The sequence below is a fragment of the Caretta caretta genome, chromosome 16 (genome assembly GCF_965140235.1).
Source record: "Caretta caretta isolate rCarCar2 chromosome 16, rCarCar1.hap1, whole genome shotgun sequence".
NCBI lineage: Eukaryota > Metazoa > Chordata > Testudines > Cheloniidae > Caretta > Caretta caretta.
This window is the reverse complement of record NC_134221.1, coordinates 16,528,617-16,550,023: the sequence shown is the minus strand read 5'-3', so window position 1 is coordinate 16,550,023 and position 21,407 is coordinate 16,528,617. Positions and strand designations below refer to the sequence as shown.

At 43.1% G+C, this 21,407-nt stretch overlaps 2 protein-coding genes across 5 annotated transcripts in view; one reads left to right on the top strand and one right to left on the bottom strand.

Annotated features, from left to right (window-relative positions):
• Positions 1-1,202: 1,202 nt before the first annotated feature.
• Positions 1,203-8,609, bottom strand: SPACA9 (sperm acrosome associated 9). Of its 2 annotated transcripts, XM_048823070.2 has the most exons (5): positions 8,462-8,583; positions 5,023-5,178; positions 3,442-3,644; positions 2,619-2,766; positions 1,203-1,271 (listed from the first exon to the last, which is right to left on the bottom strand). In XM_048823070.2, exons 2-5 carry the CDS (start codon positions 5,164-5,166, stop codon positions 1,263-1,265), a joined length of 504 nt encoding a protein of 167 aa, XP_048679027.1. In that variant the 5' UTR covers positions 5,167-5,178; positions 8,462-8,583; the 3' UTR covers positions 1,203-1,262. The 2 variants fall into 2 exon arrangements, with proteins under 2 accessions (XP_048679027.1, XP_048679025.1); XM_048823068.2 differs by having other exon boundaries at positions 1,203-2,766; positions 8,462-8,609.
• A 574-nt stretch (positions 8,610-9,183) lies between these two features.
• Positions 9,184-21,407, top strand: part of AK8 (adenylate kinase 8) — a 108,818-nt gene continuing 96,594 nt past the window's right edge. The window contains exons 1-2 of one of the 3 annotated variants that reach the window (XM_048823066.2): positions 9,184-9,552; positions 18,373-18,457. In XM_048823066.2, the coding sequence (XP_048679023.1) occupies positions 9,469-9,552; positions 18,373-18,457 (169 nt within the window). In that variant the 5' untranslated portion in view covers positions 9,184-9,468. The remainder of the gene's footprint in view (positions 9,553-18,372; positions 18,458-21,407) is intronic. The other 2 variants (XM_048823067.2, XM_048823065.2) reach the window with 2 other exon arrangements.

Here is a 21,407-nt window from a genome sequence, read left to right as displayed (position 1 = left end):
GGGTGCAGCTGTGGAAGTTCAGACTGGCTGACACACTGATACTGAAGAAGGGTTGTTTTTAACTTGCTAACACAGGTCCTGATTCTTCTCTCACTGAAATCAGTGTCAGTGTTCCCTTTGACTTAAATGACAGAAGGATGGGGGCCCTAGTTTTGCAAACTCCCTTAAAATGCCAACTCCAACATCCCCCAGTGTTTGTTGTGTATGTGGATCTGGAGACACTCTGGATATTGGTTGCAGATGTACTTTCAGTGCTCTGCAAGTCTCAAATTGAGCATGCTCAGCCAGCCTTTTCCAGAGGCGGAGTGATACCCTCTGGGGGTTTTCCTTTGCTGCTGGTAGTATTTACACTCACTCTCTGGGCTGACATAGCAAGGGGCTTCAAGAAACTGATCGTTAGTGGGTAAAAATTATTCTTGTTATAGCCCCTTTCATCTAAGGATTTTAAAAGGTGCTTTTACAAACAATTAGCTTCCCAGCCCCTCTGCTTTCCTGAATTTCGGATTGGGAAATTAAGCCACAGAGGTTAGATGACTTTTACCTAAAGTCATTCAATGAGGCAATAGCAGAGCTGGGAATCGGACCTGGAAGTGGTAACCTTCAGGCCCATGGTCTAACCAATAGCCCACATTTCCTGCTTAACAGTTCCTGCTCCAGAGAGCATTTTATCTGTTACTTGTCTGTACAGTGCCTAGCACAATCAGGCCTGAAACTTGACTTGAAGTATTTAGATGCTATTAGTGACTTTAATTTTTCTCTCTAAAGCCACCTCCATGATACAGCTATTAAATAAAGCCTTCTACAGGAAGGTGGCTTTTTTGCTAGTTAAAATCTTTTCTAGCAACTATGTCTGTTAAATAGCCCAACAATCTTCAATCTGTTCGAATTCCCCAGTAGTTTCAGTTGAATAGGATCACTTAAAAATAATTGACGTTTGCTGAAGAAATCATGTCTATCCCAGTGCTGAGGGTTAGTGCAATGATTCCTGTACATCTTATGAAGAAGTGTGTGAGTGGTGGGGGAAGAGAATGAGAACAAATACATAGAGGGGGAGGTGAAAGTTCACCTGTAAATACTTCCGAACTGCCATTCCCTCCTGCACTTCCTTGTTTGCTCAACCCTCCCATCTCAGTTGATACTTGTTTCAAAAATCTGGTCATCTTAAGGTAATAGCACCCCCATAATTTTAGCAAACACAGCCATGCATGCACGGGAAACTTTTATTCAGGAGTGTCTTCAGGCAGGAGGCAAAAGAACAGGAGCTAACTTGCCTGTAGGAGGGGAAAAGAGCAATCAGATACAGGAAAATACATCAGACTATCAAGATCTTGTTAAGAGCTTAGTTAATGCTTCCATAAAGCATAGAGCAAATGATACAGATCAGTTCTAAGTGATAACTGTGGGAAGAGAGCCTACAGATGAACTGGCTTTCATAACCTAGTCCTGGAAAGGTAGATAGCTAGCTGGCTTCAGAGAGACTGTAGGAAGGCAAGGATTTAAAAATACTTTGCACTTTTCTATGCACACTCCATCAGCTGATCTCAAATGCCTTACAGCTGTTAGTGCCCCAAGCATCAAACACCTCTGTGAGGTAGGTAAGATGTACCCAAGGGAAAGCAGAGGCACAGAGACCTTGAAGTGCAATTCTACTCTGAAAAGAGGCTGTGTCTGAAAATGGTCACCTCTTCCTCAGTAGATCTGCTCCCTGGATTGGAGTCTTGCACACTAATACTAGTGATAAATAACTTTTTCCTCTTGTTAGCTCTGCATAGCCAAAACAACTCTGGGAGAGTGAGCTGGATTCTGTTGTGGTTCACACACTGACAATTAAACTACAGGACCAAATTCTGTCCTCACTTACACCTATGCAACCCCATGGAAAGTGAAGGGGTTGAACAGCTATAAATGAAGTCAGATTTTGGCTTAGTCTTTGTTACTAGTATTGGTGTGGGATGCAATGCACCCATCTTAGATTTCAGATAGCAGGCTATTTACAACAGTAAGTTTGAGCAACCTGTAACCTGAGAAAATCAGATAGGAAGTCATACAATTGGACTTCAGGTGACTTGCCCAAGACACAGCATTGGTGAGAGACCAGAATCTGATTAGTCCTAACTCCATCCACTACCCTCACCACTAGACCTGTCAAGGAGGAATACATGTGACATATACTACCCCTGTTCCCACTCTTTCTCTGGATCTCAGTAGAATGGTGTCTGATAAGATCTAGGTTTATTTGCTTTTGGAGACTTACAGGACTACCTATATTCAGAACTTGGGTCAAGGCGGGAGGAAACAACTGAAGTGAATACTGGATACCATATTTAATAACCAGCCACCTCTATGCAAAAGATGTATGAGCTTTGTTCCTTTTAAAAGGAGTGTTTCCCAGGTGGTTTCCAGGGTCCATTGAGATATTTCCAAGTGGTACTCCCTGTGCCATTCAGGTGCTTTTTTTTACCATGCTTACTGTTCTGCTCTCGTGAATAGTCCTTGTAACTAACCAAGGTCTGAGTAGCAGTAGTGAGGATAGCGGGACGTGGGCCTAGGGGAGCAGATGCCTTTGCTGACACATCCTGCTGTGTTCTCTTCCGAGAGTCAGCACTTCCATCACTCACATTTTGCAAGAAGTTCCGAGGTAACTTCTCACTGTTGGCCACCCATGATTTCATGCAGTCCAGGACTATGGGTATGAGGCTCACCACACCTCCATAGTGGTTCTTTGCTTCATCGCAGCTCAGGTGATTCACCACATCATGAGGGTACCTGCGGGGGGCAGGAAGCAGTTATTTACCAGATAGTAAATAAACACACATGGAACCCCACAATGCCACTTTCAGGGTCGCTGCTACAAGTACATAGACACTTTCAATTACTTTCTCAAGACAAAAGGTCAGTGATGGTCAGAACTAGACTGTGTGGCTGAAATCGTTCCTGTCCAATAACATTCCTCACCACTGGGCCCAAATCTGGTTGCCCCCAGATTTAATTTCAACGGCGTGTAAAAAATACTTGACTCTCCTCTGCTCGTTGCTCAGTTGAAATAAACCATTGACAGTGTGGGGTGGGGAAACCCTGTATTGCCATTGCATGTGACTTCAGTATTCTAGGCTGCGCATATGTTACATTTCACTAGCACTGAAATTCACAAATTTTAAAAAAAAAAATTAACCATTTGTGAGTGGGGAGTAAATAGTATTGGGGGAAATTCTCCAAAAACCAACGGGATTACTGGGGCACCCTTGCTCTTTTACTGGAATTAGAAGACCTAGTCACATGGCTTTAATGGATGTGTGGTGGTGGTGGTGGTCTGGAGTACAAATTTCGCTTACATCCGCAGAGGACCATGCCTCTCTGATTGTTTCCCAGCTTTATAAGTGATGTGATGTTTGCTTTTTTTACAATGAGAAATGTATCAAAGTGAGCTGATAATAGACCTACTTGGCTCGGATGGTGCTCAGGTCGTTGCTGGGGCTAACGAGCAGCTTGCATTTCTCCAAAATATTGTTCGTTACACTGGTACCAGGATGCAGGGCTTCTAGCTTTTGGCAGAGTTTGTTCAGATCACTACAGATATTCAAGAACATGAGGAGGATGCGTCTGTCGGTAGTGTTGTTACAGTGATGATCCATGTATGCCTGCACCTGTGTAATGCAACATGTACAAGGAAGGGCAATATGTAAACTGCACTGAAACTAGTTCAGACAAGCTGGTGCCGTTTTTATTGCTTTACATTCAAAGGGCTGCTTCGATGCAGTTTGTGTTATATTGCAGAGAAACGGCCCTCTCAACCATGGCTCCGAAGGAAGCAATGTGCAGTGGAACCTACATGCAATTGGATTTCCGGAGCCTGCCTGGGTAAAAAGCTTCCTCTGTTCCCATGCAATAGGATTTGGAGAGGTGTGGCTGGTGAAATCCACTGATGTGCAAATCCTTGGCCATTCTTCCCCCTCCCCTGCTGGAACAGGAGTGCTGGCCGAGCTACTGCAGCCACGTGGCCAGTGTGGCTCCATTACTATGATCTGAGGGTGTTTCCTGTCACCTTTTTTTTTTTTTTATACTAGTGAGTGGTGGATCAAAATTAAAGAGATGAAATGACTAGGTACAAGGTCTTCCTGCCAAGTAGCAGGAGGTGGATTAGTTTGAACCTTAGTCATTGACATTATAATAATTAACACTTACAAAGCATCTGTATTGCTAAATTTATTATTTAATAAAAATTAAGACTAAATCTCAATGCTAATTCCTGGTAGAAACTGACATTATTTCATAACACAATCTATCCAGATACTCTTCTGAATAGTGAACAAAGCCCTGGCGTTATTACAGTAGAAAAATTAAATCGTAATGAACCCTGATTTTGATGACACATGCTGTCTCCACATGCAAAGGGATTGATCCTGGTGACGTAATATTGCTCTCAGCACAATTGTAATTTTATTGAGATTTTTTTCCCAGTCTCTCTTCCAGGCTCTGAGTTCTTCACATTATTTAAAATATTCAATATTTTTGAAAGTTCCAGACAAATCACATACCAACTCAGAACCCCCTACTCTCTAGAGACATTCAGCCCTCATTCCATCATCCCACCTCTCTAACACAGCCATTATTTAAAAAAAACACTATAGAAAGATACAGTAGCTCCAATACCGGGGGAAGAGGCAAGTAAGCTGCTTACTACAACAAGTGTGGCAGGGGAGGATGGGTTTGTTCGTCTTGTACTGTATATTTGTGGTTAGGAGTGAGGTGGGGAAATGGGGTGGTTAGGCTAAATTGTCTAAAGTGGTACTGAGCAGTATAGCATTTGTATAAATGGGTAGATCATCATGTAGATACTTTTGTATCTATTTGATCTATTGTAGCATATAATAATGAGTTAATAAACAGATCTTACTAGAGGGGTTTGTATATAGTTTCCCCTAGCAAATAGTTATTTGCCACTGAAATATACACAAGTGCATAACAGCATTATGCTATCCCCATCACTACTAGCAGAGATCTTTGTGCTGATTTCTTTGTTACCTGTCCAATACTTGCTACAGGCCTGATCTTGTCATGTGCTTCCTCTCTGGTGTGGTCCAGTGCTGCAATAAATGTGAACTGCTGTTGCTGGAAGACCTTGTAAGTCTGTTCTATGTTTCTCAGACACTCTTTTACCTCGTTCATTTTCCCGCCCTCCTGGATTTTGAAAAAGGAGAGGGAGGAAGTTATTTTTTTAACGTGATACAATTTTACATATGCAACTTTATTTTCACCTACAGCTCTAGTCAGATGGGTTGAATTGCCCCCCAAAAATGAAAAAAATCAAGAAGATGGGAAAATATATTGTGTTAAGGCTCTGCAGCCCCAGAGCGCCAAACAGTAAGTCAATGAGGTAGTAATGATGCTGCAAACAGAGGCAGAGAACCCAGAAGGGACCACTGACAATCAGATGCCATAAACCCTAGTGGATCTATTGTAAACATAATGTAGCAATGCATCTAACACAATGCTGTGAGAGGACCAAAGGGAGAAATATCTTCTCTTATCCAGTGTAAAACTATTGCCCAAGCGGCTTGAAAACTGTCTTCTAACATTAAATGAAGGCCAGCTTGAGAGGCAGTGTGCAGTAAAGTGCGATGGAACAAGGGAGACCTGGACTTGAGGTTAACCTCTGGCTCTTTCACAGCAAGATGGGGGCCTGGCAAGGGGTGCTGATTTCCAGTGCTGGTCTTGTATGAATGTAGAGGCGGTGTGAGCACTGCCTAGGGCTACCAGTTTCTGTACTCCCTGCATCCCCATAGTTGTACCTTAACTTGCCTTGCTCCTACTCCAGAGATGCTGCTATTGTTCTTTCCCTTTTGATCTTCCTCCAGTTTAAAAACCAACAACAAATCATTACTATTGCTCCTAGCCCCAGCAATCTAGATGCTGAAGGGGCACTGTGGGCACCACCACCATTTGCATGTCCTTGGGTAAATCTGGCTCTCAAGTTCTGGGGTCAAAAGAAGGATTCTTAGAGTGCCCATAAATGCACACACCACTCAGCTGGGAGTGGTATTAATACTCCGAGGATACAGTGCAGAGCCAGAAGGTGACCCAGAATGAAAGGCAAAACTGTCCATGGTTCCAAATTTCATGGCTGGATTTGTCAAGTGTATAGTTACTTTTGGGGTGCCTTCTCCATCAGCAGATCATGAGGATTTCCTCTCTTACGGACTGAACATGGGCCACCTCCCAATTGCTAAAATCCCCCATCTCTACACTTCTGATGATGCCCCATAGCAACAAGCACCCTCATGTCCCTATCTTCCCCCAATACTAGTTTGAAATCTTCCTGTATCCCCATAATCTGTTTTACCCAGCTGCCAAACCATCCCACTCCCAAATATGTGGTGGAGTTTATGGATGTATGCCTGAGGCCCCACGCATCCCCACATAAAAACTATAGCTGGCCCTCAGAAGCCCTCATGTTGGAGTGAGGTAAAATCTACATATACTCTGGGATGGGTGAGGATGGGAAACTCACTTGGGTGGGCTTAGGTTTGTCCCTCTACCAAGATCAAAACTGATCACAAAGAAGCTATTTACACTTTCTGCATGTTTAATAACTAAGTAGCAATTTGGCATTGAAATCCACAATGTAAAAGTCTCCAGTGGAGAAAATGTATTTTTTCCCTCAATCCTAATAGTTTGACACAGCAAACATGTTTACATTTCTGCAATAAAAATTGTTTGTAAAAGGGTAGAGATTAGATCAGAAATATAACAAATCTAAATTAAATACAAAATGCATCTGACTTTCCATTAAAAAAATGGGTAATATATCTTGATTCTTCCCAAAGGTACTGACCACCAGCAGCTCCCATTTGAATTCAGTGGGAGTTGGATTACATAGCTCCTCTAAAAATCAAAGCACAGGTCAAATGAGTTTATTTGCAGGTGTCATAAATAGGCTACAACTCTGTTAGGAAAAAAATGTCCGAAGGGGCCAAAAAAAAGTATAGGTCTACAATGGATTTCAGAAACAGAGCAAGTAACAGGTCTGACTATTGAGTTTTTACAAATATAGCTTGTACTCCTTACTATTAGGGTTTTACTAGCAAAATAATTCATTACAAGATCTATTAATGGATGTTTTTATAAGATAGTAAATAGGTTTAACTAAAATTGTATATTCTTGTCTAAAGTAGCTCCCATTCCTTACCATGCGAATTGCTTAAAGTCTTACACTTCATGGGCAAGTTTGAAAAACTTTTGAGATACCTTGCCTTTAAAATCACCCTCTGTAACTCTCCTGTTACAATTTATTTTTATGAGCAAGTTTTCATTCAAGTGGAAACTCTAGCAGCTTGGAAGATACAATAGGTCCTCAAATTGCCTTTAAGGTTTCAATGGGGCATATAGGGCACCTAGCACTTCCCAGAATCAGTCGTGGCATTCACTTGTTCCTGTTGCTTGTTCGTCATCTCTACAGTCCTGCCTCTCTGTGACATCAATACAGTTTGACTGTCACAAAAGTGAGACTACACTAAGAACAGACAGACTAAAACTCTCAATCTCATTTTCATCCAGTAGTAAATAGAGACAGGAGGATGGATGGGATTTTCCTAGGAATTAAGTGTCCTCACAGTGAAATTCAATGGGATCTGGGAACCTAACTCCCTTAGGCTCCTCTGAACACTCCCTGCTGCTGTGTAAAGTGCTTTGAAGTCTTTAGCAGAAAGGCCTTAGACAAGAAAAAAAGTTGTTTACTAAACGGCACACAAGGAATTGGTTTCGATTAGCGTGGCTGCCAGTAACGCAGCATAAGCAAACTTCTCCAGCAACTGAATTATGCCAGAAGTGCCTTATCTTGTAAAGCGTTCTTGAGGCTAACTAGGGCCTTTAGTAAAAACTTTCACCGACTGACCAGGACCCTACAGCTCAGAGAAGCTCATGATCAATTCAGTTACAGAATATAAGCCTACTCTTTATCTCTTGTCATTGTTAACTTTTGCATGTTGTCAACCATCCTCTTTCCTTACCTGTCTTACTAATGACACCTTACCTTATTAAAAACGGTATTTAAAATCAAGTTCCCTTCTTCCTGTTGGAGGATTTATTTTCTATAGCTGTCAAGGCAGGAGGTCAGTTTCACTTAGCTGCTGGTTAGTTTCGACAGCAGCCCCTCTAGGCTGCGCTGTTTGGGTCGCTGATAGGACAGAGGCGGGTTGGCTCAGGAGCCTGGCCGGTAAGTGGGATATGGAGAGGCTGGCGGAGAACGGGGCTGTGGCCTTGACCAGAGGCATGGTCAGAATTTTGAATATGCAGCTTCAGCCTTTGGGGCCCGCTGCAGGTGCATTGATCACCCCATGCATCCAAGGGCTGAGGGGCTCGCGGGTGCGGAGAGGGCATTTGCATTGGCTGAGGGGCACCCCTTATCCCAGCCCGGCAGACTGGTGAGTCCCTCTGGCCAGTCCGGACACCGAGCTACACTCACCTGTGGCTGCTGTCCCACTCCTGCATGTCCCGGACCTCCTGCCCCCGACACCGCCTGCTTCCCGGAGCCCTGCGGGCGCCAGCCCCAGCTGCGAGCTCCCAGCAGGGCAATTGTTACAACCGTCTCCCGAGGTAACGGTGACGTAGGGTATCCACGTCTCCCCCTGCCATAGGGCAACACAGACCAGGGGGCGGGGGAAAGTCAGTTTGGGTCGAGTAGGGGGAGTGGGCATTGAGCTGGGCAGCATTGGCAGGGGCACTGGCAGGAGACCGTATGTGAGGGGGCAGGGGCACTGATGGGGAGTTGTAGGGGAGGCAGGGGCTGTGTGGGGGAGGGCCGGGGGCACTGGCAGGGGGCTGTGGGGGAGGGGTACAGATAGGGGTTGTGGGGGACGGGGGCCCAGGAGGCACTGGCAGGAGACCGTATGTGAGGGGGCAGGGACACTGATGGGGAGTTGTAGGGGAGGCAGGGGCTGTGTGGGGGAGGGCCGGGGGCACTGGCAGGGGGCTGTGGGGGAGGGGTACAGATAGGGGTTGTGGGGGACGGGGGCCCAGGAGGCACTGGCAGGAGACCGTATGTGAGGGGGCAGGGGCACTGATGGAGAGTTGTAAGGGAGGCAGGGGCTGTGTGGGGGAGGGCCGGGGGCACTGGCACGGGCTTGTGTGGGGGGTAGGGGCTGTGGGGAACGGGTCCTGGGGTGGAGATTTGGAAGGCGCGAGGATCTGATTCAGCTTTTCTCTCCCCCGCCACGTCCAGACAGCGAAGGGCTCGTGCCCACGCCCTTGGGTGAGAGGCAGAAGGGGGGGGGGGGGTCATTGACTCGCCGGGGCACGGACACGCCAGGAGCAGTTGCCGCCCCTTTAAAGGAGTCTGTCGCTGTTTGATGAGGTCACACGCCCCATTCCGAGCCTGGGGAAGGCTCGTGCCGATTCAGGGGCGGGCGAGGCCTCCTGCGTCGCGTGGTGAGAACGTAACCTCCTTAGCGACGAGCGGTTGCTAAGGGTGCGATGGACGCTACCTCCAGGCCGCTCCGTGTGCCCCGGGAGATGGGCATTTATGCGGAAAAGCACGAGCTCTTCCAGCTCCTGCAGGTGAGGGCAGGGGCGGGGAGGCCGCAAGTCCCTTCGCCCGCAGGTTATACTGATGGAATAACAGTGTTCCCCCCCGCCCCGGAGGGGGGACACCTCCCAGTATGCGCTGGGGCACCCAAGGGCTTGGGGGTGGGTATGGTGGTGGTTATCAGCAACCAAAGTTCCCAGCGTGCCTTGGGGGGCCCAAGCCAGAGGTGAAGGGAGGGTGGTAACAACTATAGTTCCCAGCATGCACCAGCATTGGTTGGAGGGGAGCCCCCTATAAGGAGGACTGCTCCCAGCATGCATTGGGGTGCCCAGCGCAGGTGGGTGGTGCTTATAATTCCCGGCACTGGTTGGGCTGCACCTAGCATGCAGTGGGTCCTGCCCCATGTGTGGGGGTTTAACAGTTGCTGCCACCGTATGCTGGTATATTGGACATATTGACAATTCCTAGCAGGCACTGGGTAACCCTACTCCAGGCCTGGGGTTACCTGATGCAGACTGTTCCTGAGTACCAACATGCCACAGTATATTTGAGGACATGGGGCATAATGACTGTTCCCAGCATGTAGTAGAGTGCTCAGAGGAGGTGTATAAACCATTCCCAGCATACAGTGGGGGTACGCTGAGGGTGGGAGAAAGTGTAATGACCATTCCCAGCAGGCAGGTGAGAGCTGTGGGGGTGGAGGGGTTCAGCTCCATGAAGAGTGATGCTAGCACTTGCTGGGGTGCATCTGGCAAAAAAGTAGCAATGATTCCTCGGGTACATCAGGGCACCTCTGATATGCAGTTGGGCACTTTTGGTGCAGGCATCACTTACAACACAAGGTATCTGACCACATCTTTCAAGATATATTTATGCCTGTATCTGTAATTTTCACTCCGTGCATCTGAAGAAGTGGGTTTTTTTACCCACAAAAGCTTATGTCCAAATAAATCTGTTAGTCTTTAAGGTATCACCGGACTCCTCATTATCTTTCAAGACGGAGCACTGTTTATGTCTGCAGCCTGGGGTGTTGTCAAATTAATCATAAGGAAATATGAATCTCTTTGTATCCCCCATGTATTGAGGTGTATCGTTATTTATTTAAGCACTATGATTCTTTACTTTTCAAGCACTATCTTGAGTAGTTTGCCACTCTGGAAAACTTAGATGACACTGTCCCTGTCTCAAGGAAATTGGACAAGCTATATGCTAGAAAAACATAATGCACTGGCTATCAACAAGGTTTAATTGCAATCTATAATTCTGTAAAAATGTTGACTGTCTGTGGAAGAAAGGTGTTGAGTCGATCAAATGCAAAGCAGGCCTGATAAGTATGATACTTTGTGGGTTGTGATGGAAAGTAGTATGGTAGAATAGAATAGTAGTAGGGAAACCTGTATTTAAAAATTATGTGAAGGTACCTGCCCTTTTTGAGACTAGGTTAGTGAATTAATGCATAATCTTAATATATGTTGGGTTTTTTGGGGGGGGGGGGGCATTGTCTATTTTGTGCTGTTTCATCAAAAAATTATGCTCTTGTGCCTTTTTATGAATATGTACAACTAATATGAAACCAATAAAAACAGAGTTACAAAGAAGCCTTGTTATTTTAGTAAAGAATGAGATTGACTTCTTAGCCGAAAAGGAGGTTGTGAGTTTCTACAGTCTGTTCCTTAGGTCTAATTTACTTATAGTGAGCATTGAAAAGTTTGTTGAGGGATAAGAGTTCTAATATTGTGATGAACATTGTTATAGTTTGTTATAAAAAGTGTCCATAACACATACCAGTGTTAACATTGTTCACATCCTTATTTTATGCATTAGGAAGATGGTCTCTTCTCAAATCTCACCCCAAAACATACTTTTTCTCCTTTGCATATGCCTTTTTTTCTCTGTCTCTACTATTATTTGTTAGCTCTGTAACTTAATCATGTTATTCTGTGAGAATTTTGAGATCCACTTAGTATGAGCAATGCTGTATAAAATTTGTTCTTTAACATAAAACTTCATTCTGCATGCCAAAGAGAGGTGAAAAACACCAGCATGACCGCACATCACAGAAAATCCTTCTTGGACTGCTAAGAGTGAATCTGGATCTGCTCAGATCACAGCTTTGTTAGCCATCTGAGGGCACAAACACACACCTGTAAATAATAGCCCCAACTCTTCAACATTTATGCATTTACCTAACCTTAAACACATGAGTAAAATTAAGTTTGTGCATAAGTGATTGGAGCACTGGAGCTTAGAATCATAGAAGTAACAGTGTTCAACAGCTCAAAGAACCATGTGTCATCATAACTTCACAAGTTTTCTGGGTTTGTTATTTATAATCTTTAAAGAATCACTGTCAGGTAAACTTAGGTGCCAAATTTGGTTTTGGGGGTTTTTTAAAATCATTTTTTAACATAGTATATTTTTTCATGTATTTACACTGTAATACCAATGAAAACAATTTTCTTTCCTGAGATTTAAATATTTTCCTGTGGTGTTTGTTACCCAGATGTTACAGCATGAGCACTTGCAAGTGAAACTGGTTAGTTTATTTTCATTGTCCAAACAGCATAAAATACAGAAGGTAAACTGCATAAATTGGATAAAATACAAAAGGTAAACAGCATAAATAGTCAGGCAGATATGCTGTAGATTCCTTGCCCCTCACACACTCAGTTTATCGAAATGGAACAGGAGATGTGGAATTTATTTGGATAAATGGGGTTTTGGATATGAGTGTAACTGTGGCTCATTATGTTTCCTACCTTTAGTTAGGAAGGTTTTGGATGTGAGGCTTTATTAGGTTAGAAATGAGTTGCACACGGTACTCTGGGAGATAAGGATTAATTGGTGGACGATACCAAGCTTGGAGGGGTTGCAAGTGCTTTGGAGAATAGGATTATAATTCAAAATGATCTGGACAAACTGGAGAAATAGTCTGAAGTAAATAGGATAAAATTCAATAAGGACAAATGCAAAGTACTCCATTTAGGAAGGAACAATCAGTTGCACACATACAAAATGGGAAATGACTGCCTAGGAAGGAGTACTGCACAAAGGGATCTGGGGGTCATAGTGGACCACAAGCTAAATATAAGTCAACAGTGTAATGCTGTTGCAAAAAAAGTGAACATAACTCTAGGATGTATTAGCAGGAGTGTTGTAAGCAAGACACGAGAAATAATTCTTCTGCTCTACTCCGTGCTGATTAGGCCTCAACTGAAGTATTGTGTCCATTCTGGACGCCACATTTCAGGAAAGATGTGGACAAATTGGAGAAAGTCCAGAGAAGAGCAACAAAAATGATGAAAGGTCTAGAAAACATGACCTATGAGGGAAGATTGAAAAAAATGGGTTTGTTTAGTCTGGAAAAGAGAAGACTGAAAGGGGACATAACAGTTTTAAAGTACATAAAAGATTGTTACAAAGAGGAGAGAGAGGAATTGTTCTTCTTAACCTCTAAGGATAGGACAAGCTGCAATTTAAGTCCATTGGTTCAAGGGAGGTTTAGGTTGGACATTAGGAAAAACTTCTAACTGTCAGGGTGGTTAAGCATTGGAATAAATTGCCTAAGGAGGTTGTGGAATCTCCAACATTGGAGATTTTTAACAGCAGGTTAGATGAACACCTGTCAGGGATGGTCTAGATAATTTTTAATCCTGCCATGAGTGCAGGACACTGGACTAGTTGACCACTTGAGGTCCCTTCCAGTCCTATGAGTCTGTGATAAGTTCCCATCATGCAACTTTCTCCATCCCATAATACCATCCCTATGGCATAATTTTCAGACCTTTTGTTAAAATCCCACAAACTTGCATGGCAATTGTTGCTGCCTGCTATCTCTGACAGAAGCGTGGAGCCTGCACAGCTCTGCACTGTTGTCATGAACATTGCAAACACAGGACATACGATCCTCAGGTAATTGAGGAGCCGCACAAAGTACCGCAGCAGTGGGGGACAGGATGATTTCTTTGAGGAGGGACTGCTGAGGGGCATAGCAAAACCAATTAAAGGTTGATGGTGTTCACAGAGCAGCTGCAAGAGGTGGATCACTGCTTCTGGGTCAGAGAAATGAGCACTGAATGGTGGGATTGCATCACAATGCCTGTTGGGGATGACGAGCAGTGGCTGCAGAACTTTCAGATGCAAAATGCCACATTCCTGGATCTGTCTGCCGAGCTCACACCAGCCCTCCAGAGCCTGGACACCAGAATGAGAGCTGCATTGATAGTTGAGAAGCAAGTGGTGATTGCAATGTGCATGCTTGCAACACTGGATTGCTACCGCTTAGTGGGAAATCATTTTTGAGTTGGTTAATTGGCTAAGCAGGACTGAGATTCTCAGCAATATGCACAACATCGTGGATGGATTTGCAGCTATGGGATTCCCAAACTGCAGTGGGGTGATAGATGGCTTGCATATCCATATTTTGACCCCATCTCACCTTGCAACACAGTACATCAGTAAAAGGGCTACTTTTCTATGGTTATCCAAGCATTGTGAGTCACTGGGGTCACTTCACTGATATCAGTAGGGGCTGGTCAGGGAAGGTGCATGACACTTGTATCTTTAAGAACACAGGACTGTTCAGAAAGCTGCAAGCAGGAACATTCTTTCTTGATTGGCAGATTATTACCATTTGTGGTGATGAAATGCCAATAGTGATCCCGAGGAACCTGGTTCATGGAGCCTTACACTAGCCAGCTTGACACTTCCAAGGAAAGATTCAACTACCAGCTCAGCAGGTGCAGAATGACAATTGAATGTGTTTTTGGTGGATTGAAGGGACACTGGTGATGTTTACTCACTAAATTAGCTCTCAGTGAGAAAAATATCCCAATGTTATAGCTGCCTGTTTGTCCTGCATAATATCTGTGAGGCAAAGGGGGAAGGCAGAGGTGGAGCATCTGTCCGCTGACTTTGAACTGCCAGACACCAGGTCTATAAAAGAGCTCAATAGGGAGCTACGCAGCTGAAGGAGGCCTTGAAAGAGCATTTTAACAGTCAGCAATGTTAATATGTTGTGCTGGACTATGCTGTGCCTGGCCCTGACGTTTTGGGGGGTGTTTGCAATTGTAGAGTACATTTATGAATATCACACTGGTTACTGGACTTTTATAATGATTACAGTGTGTTTTGCACTGAACCTATGAATTCTGTGATCCTGTTCAACTATAATTTAATGTGTGCTTTCGATAGCACTAGGTATTCTGCTGTATATGTTATGAAGTAAGATAAATTAATTTCCAAAAAATAAAAATGTATTGTGTAACAAAAACAATGCAAAGAGTAATGTGCAGTTAAAAAGCAGACTTATAAAATAAATAAACAGAACAGAGCTTTAAAATTAGGACATGAATGTTTTCTAGCTATTTCAGTTCATTTCTGCCAAACATACATCAACCATGGTTCTCACAGATCAGTATGTGTGAAGCTGTGGTTTTTGTTATTGTCCCCTGGCACGGAGTGGTAATGATAGGGATATAGCCCATGATGCCATGTGGGGCGTAGGGAGCAGGTGAAATGGAGTTCTCCACTGATTGCAGGGGGAGGCGAGCACTTGACTGTTGGACCTGTAGGACAACAGGAGTCTACAGCATTTGCATTTGCTGCCTGAGATGCCCTTTTATACCCTGGGGCATCTCCCTCTCCTTTTCCTGCTGGATCTCCTAGGCCTTTCTCCTGTCTGCTCTTTCCTTCTCCAGGCTGACTTCTATATTCACCCACCAAACCCTCTGCTTGTGGTCCAAGACAGCAGTGGCCTGCAGGATCTCACTGAACATGTCCTCCCAAGTCTGCTTCTTTCTTCTCATCAGGGTCAGGCATTCTGTGGGTGTGAATGGGGCACCCTTCAAGGCTGCAATGGCAGCAGCTATGGATAAAACAGACAGATGTATCGTGTTTACAGTCACAAAGGAAAGCAAAAGATAAATTTCAGAACTCCTTTCCCCTATTCCCATAAAAGTTTTAAATCAGATATGCTTCAATCAAGACACCTCAGCTTTGGTGCACCTCTGTACAACACCACTGTCTAGCTGGAGCCATAGTGAGTCTGGCTTGCTGAGGGTGAGGAGAGAGTAGGGTGAAGAGTGAGTTGTCTGGTTAAGTAAACCAAAAAAAATCTGGCCCCTATTTCTGTGGGTACGAGTACAGGGCAATGGCACTGCATACTGGTGCTGTATTCCACAGGCAGTGTGATTTTAGCTGTTATCTCACTTCTGAGGCTAACAAAGGCACAGAGAGCACAGCAACTGTTGGTGTCCTGAAGCTGCCCAGGCCCTTATCCTGCTAGCTTGTTTACCCCAGTGGTGCCTGCTGAAGTCGTTGCAGGGTGGTGTAGGAAAGTGTCCTACTGAGGAGGGAGAAATACAGCAACCTTTCCTCATATCCTTTGGGAAAGGATTTGTACTTCCATGGAAGTTTCATTGATATCCCTCAGAAGTGTATAAGGGACATCCCTGTATACATAAACTAATCAGCATTCCACCCCACCCAATAATACAAGGGAATGAAAAGCAGATAACTCTACCTCTGTTTGTTGTACCTCTGTGTCTTTTTGTACGAGTGAAACAGTGAAAAGCAGATGCCTGTGTCCTGCTAACTTGAGTTCGTGCTGGGTACCATCTTCACATTTAAACTTTTTATGGGAGAATACATGCATGTGCTTATCCTGGTCTCTTCCCCTGGATTGGGCTTGGCTGGCAGGACTGGTTAGACTGTGGTAGAGTCTTGAATAGATCTTGGCTCACTCATAGCTGGACTCCCCCCACCATGGGACCCCCGCCCCCCTTGTTCACAGCCTTGGTCTCGGACTCCACTGAGGAACCCAGGGTGCTCTGCAGGGTGCTGGTGGGGTCTCCGCCAGGTATGGCATGCTGCTCCCTGTAAAACTGGCAGCAGGTCTGAAGCTCTGCACCAGGTTGAGTGTTGGCCTCCCCGGCCTTATGAGATGCCTGCTGCAGTTCCTTCACCTCTTCATGTCACTGCTGCTGATCCTTGTCATACCCTTTTGCTTTCGTCCCCTGTGCAATCTTTCTGTAGATGACCATGTTTCTACAAGTGGTTTCTAGCTGTGATTGCATAGCCTCTTCTCTCCGGAGGCCCAGGAGATCCAGTACCTCCTGGATACTGGAGGCCAGGAGCATGTCTATAACATATAGCCAGCAGGATCGGTTGGAAAGTTGCACACAACAAAGGAGAGCTGTTAGGTGTGTTCACCAAGCTGGCAGTCAGGAAATGGCATTTAAAAAATACGCAGAGATCAGGGGGTAGGGATTGGCTTCTGGTCTCCATGACCTGGGCAGTGGAGTTCACAATTGTGATCAGAGTGATCACTGTCAGGCATTCTGCGACACCTGCTGGGGGAGTGGTAAGGTTGACATATGTCACTCAATGTCTACTTTGCATTGTGTTGACCATGGTTCATCAACCATGAATCAATGCCATTTGGGGAGGTGATGTTACTGCTTCTCAAGAACGGGGTGCTTACATCAGCGGGAGACACATTTGAGTGTAGACACATGAATAAATAGTTGACACAAGGCAACTTATGTCAAACTAACTTTGTAGGGTAGACCAGTCCTTAGGCATCACAGAAAATGGAAGGAGGTTTTATTGAGTTAGGCCCTATATTCCTAAAGGCTAACCTCCAGAGCGTTGCGTCCGACAAAGTAGGTATTCACCCACAAAAGCTTATGCTCCAATACGTCTGTTAGTCTATAAGGTGCCACAGGACTCTTTGCCGCTTCTCCAGAGCGTTGTTGCCTGCTACCAGAAATAATATGCACCACCTTATTATGATAAAATTCCAGCACTGAAAAAGCTAAGGAGTAATATTAGAGACATTTTTCACATGTAGGTCCAGTTATGGACTTATCTGCTGTGATGGAGTGCTGGGTAGTTACAGTAAGAGTGTCTGAAAGTTAGGATTCCTGGATATTATTCCAAAGTCAGCGCAAAGATATCCATTGATTTCAGTGGGAATTGGATCAGATCCTATATGAACCTATATATATAACCTATATAGAAATGGAAATGTGACCTGCAAGGTCGTGGGCATGGTGGAAAGAAGTTTGTGCTCTTTTTTTTTTTTTTTTTTTTTTTTTTTGGTTCTTTATGAAGTATGAAGAAGACTTGAAAACAATATTTTTTTTAAGGCAGGGTTTTTTACAACAGAAATTCAGGTCTTGTCTACCCTTGAAGCCTGTAGGCTACCGGAGAACTAATAGGATTATGACCGAAAGAGGACGGGGAAACTGATCAAGAGGGAAAGTTATTTTTATTTACACTAGTCACAATTCCTTATTTTTTAATTTGTTTGTGTTAACACTGACTTGATTTGGCTGAGAAACGTTTGGGATAAAGGATGTCTTTAAGATTCACCATCCTGCCCTTTCAATGAAGGTCTGAGAGAGCTGACAATCCACATTTCTATGTTCTCCAAGAAGCCTTCCAGCAAGAACAGGGAAGACCATATGTGAAATTCTTGATACTTTTAGGGTAAATCAGCTAAGGGGGGGGGGAGTTTATAAATAAAATAAATAACAGCCCCCAAATCTTTCAGGCCTTCTTGCTGCACCATAAACAATAAAAGGTCCACACATCCATTTATTTTCCTTTGCAAATCGTCTTTGAACCGCTATGTACTTAGTCTGTCCCTCTCTAAAATGGGCTTCATATTTCCCTACCTCACAGGAACTTATGAAGATGAATGAATATCAATCTCTGAGGTCCTCATATGAAAGATTGCTATAGAAATGCAAAGTATCATCATCATCATCGTTATTATTGTTATTTATTTATTATTATTACTACGGCTGTGTTAAATTTCCTGCTGAGTCTGTCCTATTTACTTTCAGAACATGCTTGAAGGGTTGTTAATCCATAAACCTGATGAGCCCATCCAGTATATGATAAGCCACTTAAAGCAAGACAATGATCATGGTAAGTGAAAATGAGAGACCATATGTAGTTCAACTCGTGATTTATAAACCATTGTTGTGAAACTCTACTTCAGTTGGTAAATGGTGGATAAAAGTTTTCAGCCTGTGTCTCAAATTTTTTTAAACAATTTGGAATAGTTATTGGTAAGATGTTTTTAATTTCTTTTCTAGTGGATAATCAAATAAAAATGCACTTTAACTGTTATAAAAATGAAATCCTCTAAGGGAATAACAAAGAGTTCTAGTGTATCAATTATTAATGCTTTCTGTGCCCCATCTGATATTTTCTGTTGTCTTTAAACTCGCTAATTACCCCTTTTGTCAGGTGTAAAATTGGTTTCCCATTCTACCTGGGCTGGCAGCTTCTCTGTTTTTTTGAGTACTTAGTTACTTGCTACTGTTAATGAGTTCCACAGCTCAGTGGCATCTCAGATGAAGGAACAGCAAGCATGCCTACCCATGTGTATAACAAAACCTGATAAATTGAATAGGAAGTATGTATTCTGCACAATAAAAGCATGTACACTCAATCAAATTATTTGATTTACAAACTGTTCACCCTTAGGCAGATTATATTTGGAGATGCACAACTGAACTATAATTTTTGTTCTGCATGAGCTGTCAGGAATAGCTGGTATCACGTTGCTTTGATGTTTCTTTAAAACCATAGTAAACCATTATGAAAGTTCTGCTACAGCATCAATGAAATCATTATCACAAGAGATGCTAAGAGCTCTTTCTCCTTCGTGATCAGATGGCTGTCAATTGAAATGCGGCTAAATAGCAAAAATCAAATCCTGCAAATTGTGTCCAGCCTGTTCTGATGTGGGCAGCATGAGAAATCTGATCTGTTTTACAGCCCCGTTGAAAGTATACAGATGAGGAGTTTCATGAGATTTTATAGAATGCTGTTAAATCTCCATCACACTGAGCTGAGGCTTGTTCTTTAACCCCACAGTATTATTTGAACAGAATCAAGCAGGTTGCCATTCATGACTTCAGTAAAACAAGAGACTAAAGAATGAACCACAGCAATTGTTTGTCAAATGAAAAACTGCTATCTGTTTGTGGTTTGAAAGAATCTATTAAGACGTGGAAGGAACTCCAATTAAAATTAAAGCCTAAATGTTGTTTTAAAAGTAAATTTTATGGAAAATAATGTAAGAGAAATCTGTAGTAAAGATTATATTTACTTTTTGATCATGGTGGAAGGTGCTGACTCTTTAGAAGAAAAAACCCTTATCAGAGCCATCAGTAAAGTGATGAATTTTCATGAGCTTGCCTAGCTAAACAGGTTTAGCCCCAGAGAAATTTTCAAACAGAGATGTGGGAAAAAGGTATTGCAGCTACCCCAGGTGTGAAGTTAGAAAATCTATTTAATTAACAACAGTATCTAAAGCACTCTTAAAAAAATACAAACAAACCCAATGATTATAACTTACAACAATCCTGATGAAGCTTTTAGGTCAAATCTTACGTGACTGGGCTCTCGTACTCAAGGCCATGTGTTAGTGTTCTTTCATGTGATTGTTCTAAAAAGTGAGAGCAGTGTGATGACTAAGCTACTTTTTAATGCAAAGATGTCTGTTTTGTACACTTTATCCGGGTTTGTGCTAATAAAAGGTTTCCAGAATCCAAGTAACATTTTTTTTGGTGAGTACTTCCTATATAACCATGCCCATGATGAAATGTTACAAAATTCTGGAAAAATGTTAGTCTTGTACTGTATGCTTCTCCGGTTTGACAGAGGAGTTGCCTTACATGTTAAGTTATTTTTTTTGCATTAATATTAATCACCGAATCATTTGGACTTGAAGGGACTCCTACCGAGTCCAACCCATCCTTTTGCATTGTGCCAGGAATAATTCAATTCCATCTAAAACTGAATGCTAAATGTTAAGACTGCTTGGAAAAGTAAATTCTGTAACATCTCAAGACTCAACGTTGAGATGTGGTTTATTACCAAAGAAAAAGGTGTTGGGCAGATTTCTCAGTGTTCATTTAGTTGCCTGTGTGGACCTCAAGCATTTAATATTAACTGTGTGCTGATTTGAGGGGTTAAACATTACATACAGTGAGTGAAGCTCTGGTTGTGCCCTTGTGTCATATGTTTAGGGGAAAATGCCTTAGAAGATTCTTACAAGTGTGCAAATGAGTAAATCAGTGCATTACACTGCCTCATCTGCTGCCAGCCACTAAGCAGAGAGAAAACCAGATTTAGTACAAAGTGAGCATTTACAGTAGCCCTGGGCAATATTAAAGCATGATATGGTGTATATAATGGTACGTTTCGTTTTTCATCAAACGTTTGTCCAAGAAAGTTGTGTATTAAAGCTTCAATACCTAAGGGTTTTCTTGTGAATTTTAAATCATGCTCCTAGTTAAACCTCAAAAGGATCTGTGGATGGAAAGGTTTTTTGATTTTCTTTGAAGTGGTTTGAAGAAGTTGATTAGTGTTGGCACCCGAGCACTCTTTTATGACGCTGTTTATAAATAATTCCTCAGTACCGGGCTGAGTTTCAAGGTGTTAGATTTTAAGAAACTAGGATTTAATCACATTACATTTGAAAGAAATTAGGTGATAAAAACAGCTGATGTATCCTTTTAAAGTATTTTTCGACATTGTGTACTAGTTCTGTTGCGCTTGCAAGAACCAATACAGGGGGAGTTTTCCTTAAACCTTCCCAGTCAAATAACTTTGTAAAGATTAAGCTGTAATTTGGGTTCTATGAATGTTTAAAAATTGCACCTGCCCAACTGCTCCTACGTGTTTGGAAGGTCCTCATAAAAATACATTTCCCATTCTTTCCTGTCTGCTGAGATCAGAGAGTATATATTCCTTTTGGTTGTCATGACCTGGGGAGGTTTTTGGCTGGATAGATACCCCAACTCATCTTCTTTGACCCATACTACTGCCAATAAATACCTATCAGTCACTGTTTTCAAGCCTG

Excerpts from the sequence above, each read along its gene's own strand:
- SPACA9 (XM_048823068.2), bottom strand. The coding sequence starts at position 5,166 with ATGAACGAGGTAAAAGAGTGTCTGAGAAACATAGAACAGACTTACAAG. Across the intron at positions 3,645-5,022 it reads CTGTAGCAAGTATTGGACAG|GTGCAGGCATACATGGATCA; the intron begins GTAACAAAGAAA and ends TGCATTACACAG. Across the intron at positions 2,767-3,441 it reads CTGAGCACCATCCGAGCCAA|GTACCCTCATGATGTGGTGA; the intron begins GTAGGTCTATTA and ends TGCCCCCCGCAG.